At 32.8% G+C, this 10,882-nt stretch overlaps 1 protein-coding gene across 1 annotated transcript; it reads right to left on the bottom strand.

Moving 5' to 3' along the window:
- Nucleotides 1-4,758: 4,758 nt before the first annotated feature.
- On the bottom strand, nucleotides 4,759-10,569 carry LOC148878522 (protein NOI4-like). Its single transcript, XM_088955921.1, has 3 exons — nucleotides 10,410-10,569; nucleotides 6,132-6,314; nucleotides 4,759-5,104 (listed from the first exon to the last, which is right to left on the bottom strand). Exons 1-3 carry the CDS (start codon nucleotides 10,413-10,415, stop codon nucleotides 5,060-5,062), a joined length of 234 nt encoding a protein of 77 aa, XP_088812047.1. The 5' UTR covers nucleotides 10,416-10,569; the 3' UTR covers nucleotides 4,759-5,059.
- Between the last annotated feature and the right edge of the window lie 313 nt (nucleotides 10,570-10,882).

The following is a 10,882-nucleotide window of genomic DNA, read 5'->3' as shown; positions in this document are numbered from 1 at the left end:
TTGGTATTGAAATTTAAAAGTCAAAGATTTTTTAGGAGAGAGAAAGAATGAAATAAAGAAAATATAATTAATAGAGGTTTCTTTTTTTTTCTTTCTATTTTCCCTTTCTATTTCTTCAATTAAATAAAACAGCAATTACATCCTTTTTTTCTTCTATTTTACTTTCCATCTTGAACTTTTATCTTACAAAGTTAAAAACCTTCTTTAGTTTCTACTTGATATGGAATTGCTCTATTAAATTCTTATTATAGTAATATTATTTTTGAAAATAATGAAATTAATATATTTAAAAGATTTTGTATCTTTTAAATATGATGCTTTGTAGGAAATTTCATGTTTTTAACAAATAGGATTGTTTTTTTTTCAATTAATATGCATGTAGAAGTAATATACAAAACTAAGGAATTAGCTAAAAATCATTTCTTTATATTATAAAATTTTTATCACCTAGGCCACTAGGTGTGCCCTAGACCCCTAGTGTTGCCTAGAATCACGTAGCCATGTTGACAATATGGTCGTAACCTTAAGACCTTTTTGGCACAAAGAGGCCACTCTCAGACTGAAACCTGTTTTCTCATCTCGCGCTTGTATGGGAAATTTCTCCCCATCAATAAAGAGATACGGGTATGAAGATGTTAGAGGTGTAAATCAGATCATGCACCTATGGTTTGGCATGGTGTTATGCGGGACATGTCAGGCACAACACAATTGTGCGAGCTATGTTGGACTGGGGGTTTTAGGTCCATGGGTGGGTACAGTTCGGCTTGATCCACGACATGGCCGAACAAGGCCCTTATATATATAATATATTATATGTATTATAATTATACAATAATATATCAATAAAAATAAATGATTGTTTTCAATTTTATTTAATTATTATATATATAAACAAGTGTATATATCAAAATTCATATAAAATAAAATTTTTAAGATTTTTTTTTTCAATTTTTATAAATAAACATTTCATAGTCCACAGCCTGGCCTGGCCCAAGGCTCGACCCATGGACCAGCCCAGCCCGTGGCATGGCACAGGCCTGCACGGGCTATGGCCGTATTGGCCTAGCGCAGCCCATTTTACAGATCTAGATGTTCCCAATGCATGGCTGAAAAAGTTGTGAAAACGGTGTGAGCACAATTTTGTGAGGAGATGCTAAGTCCCTTCTTGGATTCTCCCTTCCTCAGACCTACAACAGTTGTCCTAAACTAAAGGGAAAAATACTCGATTAGTACCCTATACTTTGGGTCTAGTGCCACTTTGATCCCCGAACTTTTAAATGCAACAATTTAATACCTGGACTTTCAAAACGTGACAATCCAGTATTTGTCGTTAACCAGGCATTAAGTGGCATTTGAAAAAGACACAAATGTCCTTCGAGTGTCATCAAATTTTCTTTATCAACCATCCAAACATTGACAAAACATTAACAGTCTCAAATCCTTGCTTCTATTCAAGAAAGTTGGAGTCACTAGAATGCCTAGTCAAACTTGACCCCAACTTTTTTGAATGGAAGAGGCAAGGATTTGGAACTATTAATTTTGTCAATGTTTAGATGGTTGATAAAGAAAATTAAATAACACTTGAAGGGTATTTATTTCTTTTTCAAATGTCACAAAATGACAAGTTAACAACTGATTAATGACAAATACTGGATTATCACGTTTTGAAAATTCAAGTACTGAATTGACGCATTTTAAAGGTCAAGAACCAAAATGATAGTAGACCCAAAATCGGGAAATTTTCCTTCTACAAAAAAAAAATCAGGGAATTTTCTCTAAACTAAATGCTATATCTTTCGAGTTTATTATATACTGCCATTGTTGGTTAAATGCAGCAACACGAACTGCATCCTTTTAAGTGGAAAATCAAATACAATTATCATCGAAAAGAGAAAAAAGAAAATGCAAGGAAAATCGTGCACCTTGGTAATTAGGTCCCACATTAGTAGCTCTCTCCTTCTCCAGTTCCCCTTCTCTCTTCTCTCCTTAAACCTCTCTCCTTTCTCCCTTACCCTTTCCTAGCCCTTCCATGTAGCCATGTGGTAGCCCTCTCTTTTTCACTAGAATCACACTCCAAATCTCTCTCTCTTGTTCACAAAAGTTTCTCCTAAACTATCTCTCCCACGGTTCCACCTAAAATTCATCCTAAAACACCTCTTAATCTATATTGCCATGTGACAGCCCTCCCTTCTTCACTAAAGTTCCTCTCTCTCACTCTCTATCACTCTCTATCACTCTCTCTCTCCCTCTCTCTCTCTCTCTCTCATGTTACCAATGGGCTCAACCCCCTCCTAAAATTTCCCCTAAACAATATCTCCCATCAAAATTCCTCTTAAAACACCTCTTAATCTATATTATAAACCATCCAAAATCCAAAAACATTGTTAAACTAATTTGGGTAGTTAAATTAATTTGTGAAATATTTTTTATATTTTGAATAGTTGTTGATATTATTGAATACTATTTAGTAAATATCAACACCTAAACTATAATTTTTCGTAATTTTGGTAAATTGAAATTTTTAATTAAGAAATACTTGCTGAAAATTACTGATTTTGGTAATTTAATTTCAATTTTTTTAAAATTAATTATTAATAATTAATAATAATTAATTAAAATATTAAAAATGAAAATTTAATATTTTAAAATTATTAGTAATTTTTAGCAATAAGTAGTTATTGATATTTTCAGTAATTTTGGTCAATTTATTAATATTTAATTATATTATGAAAATAATAATTAAAAAATTTCAGTAATTTTTTAGTGGATAGTTAATCTCAATAAATATGAATTTATTTTTTATATTTACTATAATTTGTGAGCAATAATTAGTGATTTTGTTAATTTAGTGAAAGTTAAATTATAAATTTTCAAATAAATAATTAGAAATTTTAATAATCTCCATAAGTATAATTACCATAATTAATGGAACTATATTTATGGGTTTGGGGGATAATCCCAGGGTAGGAATGGTAATGGATGTGTAGGATCATACTCCCCATCCTGATTAAGTCTGTAAACGAGTCGAATTTGAATTGGATCAGGTAATATCCGAATTTGAATCCGATTAAAAAAATCAATATCCGAATTCGATTCGAATCTGACGAATATTGAAAATTAATATTCGAATTCAAATCCAATTAAATATTCAAATATTTGATTCGATTCAAATTTGACTAATTAAATATTTTAAGTAATTAATAAATATATAAAATAAATATTTTATTTATATAAAGTATATAAATATATAATTACATAAAACATTTAGAAATTCTATATATTATATATAAGAATTAAATAATCGATCAAATTCGAATATTTATCGAAGCGAATCAAGTCACATCCGAATTCAAATCCAATTAACTATTCAGTATGAATAGGATATCTGAATTCAAGCGGTTAGATATTCGAATTATCCGAATTCGATTCGTTTATGTCGAATCTCGAATCCAAAATCGGATTTTCAAATACCGTTGACACCCCTAATCCTAACCTCAAGTTTTAAATTAATCCATGTTAAAAAATTTAGCATTCACACCCGGTCCTCGATAGAGAAGGCTTCCCCATCAGGGACCTAAATCCCTAAATTTTTTAATTAAAAGTTTGTTTTTAGAAAGGTATTTATTTAAAACAAAGAAAAAATTTAAATGTAAATAATATTTTAAATATATTTTGATATTTATATATAATATAAATAATATTATAAATAACCTAAATAATATAATATATATACACATATATTTAATATATATAATTGGGGTTGAGGCGGGTGTGTGGACTTCACTCCCTATCCCCAATTAGGTTTTCCTATTAATCCCATCCCCACCCAATCCCCACCAAAGCAATCTTCATCCCCATCCTCACCTCATCGGGGAGGTCGAGTACATGGCAAGGATGGAGAAAATTGTCATCCCTACCCCTAGGTTGTGCAAGTCCATAAAACAACAAGTTCTAAGTCTAATTCCGTGCATTGCACAAGGGTCCACTAGTGTGTGTATATATATATATATATACATGTATTTTAGCAATAAATAGCATATAATTATGTTTTATATGTAATATATGTATTTTTTATATTTAATTTATCTTATGTTTTTTAATTCAACTTTAATTTTTTATTGTAAAAAATATTAAAAATTACAATTTGATATCAAAAAAATAGGACTTTTTGACAAAAATAAAAAATCACCTCCATTGAATATAGAAATGCAAAATTATGACCTCCCAAAGTTTATATACACAATTAGTATGCAATCCACGACCCAGTCACCAGATCAACTGGATCAATGATCTAACCATCCAGGTCAAACGAATTTTGACAAAATCAACAATTTTTTACCTTTCTCCGGATTTTACTGAAACCAGACCTAAAATCTGGACCAGATGATTGAAAACACTGATGGATACATTAATATGAAAGTATATTTTAAAATTTTGAAAAATAGTAAAGGGCCGAAAAGTTTTTTAATCCAATTGTTGTACCGGTAATTAGAAACACATGCATTTTTTAGTTTTTTTTTCAAAATTTCGGAGGGCACCTTTTTAGGTTATTTAATCACTAAAATCAAAACTTCATTAAAATACCTTAAAAAAGGCGTATTAGTCCCAAAGATCCGCATCGAAATTTTGTTAAAATACCTTAAAAAAGGCGTATTAGTCCCAGAGATCCGTATCGAAATTTTGAACTTGAATGAAAAGCCTATCCTGCACTGTTATGGTAAAAGAAAAACCACTCCAATAATAAAAATAAAAAGAAAATGTCACAGACAAGCAGTAAAGAATATATTATATAGGAGAAAGGAAACAGAGCTCAGCTTATAATAATGCCCACAGAACCAGAATACATAAATACAATAATAAAGCTTGTCTACTGTAACTTTTCCCTTTACCCAACTCATGGTTTTCGTCGACCCATTTTTTTTACAGCACAACAAACAATTCAGGCGGGACCCCTCGCAACCTTTTTTGCTCTACCTACATCTCCGGTTTTTAAGGAAATCTGAGGAAGTCGGATATTGGATGAGTTCGATCTTCCAATTAGGCACTATCAAGCTTACCATCAAGACTCAGCATAAGCAGGTTGAACACAGCAAAGCCATTTTTTCTGCAAAATGGTGCCTTATCCACATCAAACACAGAAAACTACATGCACATGCTGCAATGATTTTCCTATGAATTAATCAATTAACTAATTACATGTTAACAATTTTCCATTTGATCTATTACAAGCCAAAAGGTCTAGGAGCTAGGAAAGACCAAATAGTATATAGGTTTGTAGGAGTGAGAAATGATTTGAGGGCCCATGATTTAACAATTGATATGGCACTGACCAGAACAGAATGACAAAACAGGTTTCAGGTGCCGAGACCCATATAGTTGGGACAAGGATATGATGATGATGATGATGACAATGATGACGACATGGCACTGAACAGCGCGTGATGGCAGAAGAGAATTTATGCAAGCAACCCCATATAGTTGGGACAAGGCCTAGTTGAGTAATAGTTTTCCTTTTTCTTTTTGATAAATGAGAAATTCCATTGCCCATTTTTCTTTTCCACAAGTTCTGATAATTAAGCTAATATTAGCCACATCCAGAGGGCATCGTGTCCCCTGGCCACTAGAAGCAATGATGATGGATCCAAATAATCTGGCCCTTCAACTACATACAAACAACATGCAAGTGTTGGGATCAAGAGATTCTTCAAGACCAATGATTCCATGCACAAACCTAGGCCAACAATTAACTCAATCAAATCATATTACCAGTCCCATCAAATTCCAAATTTATATTGACTAAAATTTTCTGATTATCCCAATCCTCTGATTAATTTTGATGTATTTTATCATCTAATTGGATTAGTGTTTTAATAAGTTCTGACAAAAGATGTGATGCTTAGAACCAATTTACTGACTTTTAAGTCATGTTGTCAATTGTCATTTTTCTTGTCATTCATATTATTGGAATAACCTCGATGTTTAGGATAATCAAATCAGTTTTATTTTTTGAACAATGAGACTTCATCTCTCCTCCATCTACACCATTAAGTCAAATGTTGACAAGACAGAGACATAATCAATATGCTCCCTAACTTGTAAATCATCGCTATAATGGCAAAAGACCAACTTACACCCTGAGGCTTGGCAGAATCTGATCCATTCTTAGTGGTGGAATCATCTTTTGCTGGTGAATCAAGCTTGCCGCCTGTCTTTTTCTCATTCCTAGCCTTGTTGAAGATTACAGTGAATCCTTCAGCCGAAGCAGGGTCATTGACATCCCATTCACCGAACTTTGGCAATGGTCGACCCTTTTCCTGTTGAAATCATTTCAGACTTAATGAGCAATGCCAAAGATGAAAGGATCTGTGTAATACTCTCACAAGCTTATTTCCTAGCTTAATGCTGCTACGCCACCCACAAAAACAGTATATTTCCTAGCTTAACTCAGGTCAAATTTTAACCTAGAAGAGAACTAAAGATCAGTTGGCAAAGAAACAAATGTTATGTTCCACTATATTTCATATACATCATTAGATGCAAATACTAAGTTGCATCCTATCAGAGAAACCACAATCAATTGCATTCTTCTGGGAATCATTATAATTATCAAATTATGGTGATTGATACTTGTCAAAAAATTTGTGTTGATTGATGGAAAAGAGAACATAGATAGCCAACCAACTATGCAGCCAAGGCCCACAGATGGACATATTAAAGCAACATAAAGTGCCTCTTTGATTGATTAAAAGAAGTAAAAGAGAAAAAAAAAACATATAATTACCATAGTATCCTTGTTACATTTTAGTGAAATCTTAAACAAGCCCAAAGACTTTACTTTTTTTTTTTTTTAATTGTAGATTTGCCATATAAGGTGACAGATGTGGTCTACTGCTAGAATGAAACATCTTAAATTGTCGTAATCATCAGTGATCTGACAAAGGCACCCAGAAGCGGCAACTTGTATTATGTATTCTCGCAGAACCGGAAGCAATAGAATAAATTGGAAGGTCAAGTATTGCCTCAGAAAAATAAGTATTACTTCTGCGAACAGTATCACCATCACACGTAACAAAAGCAGCTATACTTGAAAATAGAAAAAAAAAAAAAAAAGTGCAGACTGATAATAGTACTTGTCCCAATTATGACATAAACATGGTATTGATATTTACCACACGAGCCCTCATTAATGCATAAATAGAACGATCAAGTGATTAATTAAAGCTTCTGATGAAATTGGTTAGTAAATAGGAATGATATGGATATGGTCTCCTCAAAGAACCGGCACAAAATGTGTCAAATGGCATTTCAACTCAAAAAAATAAAAAAATAAAAGGTAAAACAGTAACTTCCTATATGAAAAGAAGATTGAAACAATAAGAACTTTTTCAAACACCTCTTTCTTTATTGATCTTTTGCCTCCTTCTGGAATCCCCAAGGAGTTAACACTCCACATATAAGAAATTTCTTGTTTAATCACCATATGTAATTAACGAAAATAGTTATGTTGTAACCATTCCATGTTCTACACATTCCTTGTTTATTACTTGTTTGCAATATGCAATTAATTAAAAACAAGGTCATTTTTTATAGGTAAAAGGGTCCATTAGAGCCTTGTCCATCAATTCCATCTTGATGACCATTTCCCCACCTTCCATGAACAACTGGACATAATATTTGAACATTCTTCCTTCCAGGAAAAAGCCTTAAACATTATGATAATCAAGTCATCAACAGGTTATACTAAGCCAGTTGGAAACCTGAATAGAATTGTAACCAGCCCATGATTACACTGAACTCCACCTACACCTTTCAGGAAATATTAATAAAATCCTGCCTCCTTCAAGCCATTTGTAATCACTAGAACTATTGTACCAAAAAAAAAATATCTAAGGCCTCAGATACCAATATTACTGCCTTTTTGTATAGAGAGACCGGGACCAAATATTCTTCATCCACCACTCCAATTAATCAACTGGAAAAATCCCGTCTTATACCCTTTATATATTTCCCCATCAAAACACTCAATGGGAGCACAATAAACAAGACAAATGCATACAACCTTAGATAAATGATGCAGGTTTTCTAATAGATCGCCTTCACGTAGTTTAGGATCTGCCTCGATCTTGTTCCCACTCCCTCACTTACAGCTTAACCTCATCTTACACTTCTTGATAATGAGAATTTTTTCACATGAACCTTGAGCATGCAGTTCTCCATCTAGGTCTTTCTTGACACCAATGTCGTCAAAATCTTACAATTTACGATATGATTCATGATTTGAATCATGAATCCCAAGGGTTTCGATTTGAATCCCATGTCTGAATCCTTTTCTACAAAAGTCACAATTTTTGTTTGAATCCTACGATTTGATTCATAAACCTTACAATTTATACGAGTTTACGATTCACTACAATTCAAATAAATTCAATTAAGAATTAGTTCTCTACTTTGGTTTTTTTTGGTGCGTGTATGTTTAGTTTTTCCATGGGAGACTTTTTTTTAAAGCCCTTACTAGAAAATGATTTATTTACATTATTCAATACTAGAAATTGAGTTTATTATGTATCATATGTAAGTTAAAGGACCACTGTAGATTTGTTTGATTTTCAAGTCAAACTTGATTATAACATCATAGGTTTCTATTGTATAAGTGGCCCTTTTCCAAAAAAAAAAAAAAGGTTTCTATCGTATAAGTGGCAAATTCTATTGTTTTAAGTACATATGTGGTAGATATAGATTAAAAATAGGGTAAAGTCACTTTTCTATATATATCTAGACATTTCATATATCTGTATTTAATTTTTTGACAAGTTTGTAAAAAATAGAAATAATCTTATGATTTACGATATGATTCACAATTCGATTCGACTCAACTTTCTCTACAATTTATGATATGATTATGATTTTCAAAACATTAATTGGCACAGAGTTCAGAAGGCTTCACAAAGAAGAAATTGATCAAAAAGATCCTCCCAGAAGAAGATTAGGTAATGGCAACCAATCTATACCAAATGTCGACAAGGATAATATTTATATTGCAGGTTGGTTTCTTTGAGACTCTTAACAAGCTCAAATTCTAACAAAGTACTTGCATTTCCTAGCCACCGTCAAATTCATAGACCCCTCCAGATCAATGCCATGCTGCAAGAGAAGCCCCTTTTCCAATATTATGTAATATAAAGATCAAATCTACCATTAAACCCATGTCAAAAATAGAAATTCCAAACAAGTACACACATTAAAAAGCATCTAAGATAGCTATTCCTATTGTGACATGTAAAAGCATCAACGGTCAAGAAGCATATTCAGGTTAATCTGGAGTGATTACTTGGTAAGCCAAGTAAGATTAATCGGGTAATTCAAAGTTAGTTCCAGCATTTGCATGTCCAGTGAATCTAGTTAAAAATCTATCCATTCAAAAGAAAGTGCATAATCTCAACTTTTTTACATAACCTTTTTAGACTAACAAACAACACTCCGACATATAAACAAAAAAGAACAAATACCTTATTCAAGTTCACAATTAGCTACTCATCCTTGGTAAGGTTTGATAGATGAAAGCTATTTATGTCAAATACTCTAATGATGTAGGAATTGTTTTCGCCTGAAAAATACAAACTTGTGACAGTATGAAATCAATGGTATATTGATGCATGCAACAATATGTATCCTTCAAAAAGAATATAACAGCTCAAATGAACCCCGCGAACACCGAAAGCAAAAATCATAAAATGGTAAAGACCCATCATTAATCGGAGGAAAGAGGATCTAAACTTCATAACGAACAGACAAATGAGAAGCAAGGATATTGACCAGAACTCAAAAAGAAAATCTCGTAGAAATCCAATCAAATTTTAAAGAGAGCAAAAGCGATAGAAGGAATCAAAAAAACAAAAAAAAAAAAAGAAGATAACCATAGATTGCATTGTTATGCCCTCAATCTAATTTATCTTATTACAAAATGGAGCAAATTAATGGTATAGTATTAAATGAAAAAGCATGATAAAAACCACTGGGAACTAAATTGCACTAAAGAATGTTAATTAATCTGAATACAATCATAAATAAACATAATATACAAGAAAAACCGCAGCTTTCCCTCAAAATACACAAAACTAACACCATTATCGAGTTATGCCTCAAATGGATCAATTACAAAGAAAGCAGAAGAAATCGCTATCGAAAGGAACCAAATGAATTTAGACGAACTATGAAGGCTAAGCAATATTGATAAAAGCCATCAATCATCATCTGAAAACCTAAAGCAGCATCACAATCGAAACCATAATCCACCTTATCTCTAATCGAATCAAGAAGGGGAAATAGAAAACGAAAAAAAGAAAAAAAAAAAAAAAACATCAAACTATAAGAAATTGCTAGGGTTTTCAGGAAGAAACTCCATCTCTTACCGACATGAATTCCGATATAGATTCCTCAGAATTCGCCTCGGCCTCGGCCTCGCCTAGAAATAATAAGAGAAGAAATGGAAGAGAGGAGACGTATTTATATTTTCTAACAGGGCGAGGTCTGAGAGGTGGGCCGCTTCTCTCTCCTTTTCATATGAGCTGGGCTAATGTCTAGCGATTGAGGTGGCCTTGGGCCTCGGCCCTTGGGTGGTGGGGCCTTCAGTGACGTCATTACGTGAACGGTGAACCCCGTTATGATTAACGGTAACGGGGCTCCATTATCCATTCGTGGTCCTAGTCTCCTAGATCGCACCGTTGCCGCAAAAGTCGAAACAAGCGCTAACAAAAACGAAACGACTACTACGTTGTGGCCTTGTGGATGTGATGGAAGCACTTTTTTAAAATAGAAAAGTAGAAAGGTAAAGAAAAGATAGAAGTGATTCTAAAGCACTAGCTGTCAACTGTCGGACGAATCC

This window comes from Nelumbo lutea, chromosome 1 (assembly GCF_056320005.1).
Source record: "Nelumbo lutea isolate HS-2025 chromosome 1, American lotus-T2T, whole genome shotgun sequence".
Taxonomy (NCBI): Eukaryota; Viridiplantae; Streptophyta; class Magnoliopsida; order Proteales; family Nelumbonaceae; genus Nelumbo; species Nelumbo lutea.
The sequence above is the reverse complement of the archived record's forward strand: the minus strand, read 5'-3'. Positions and strand labels throughout refer to the sequence as shown.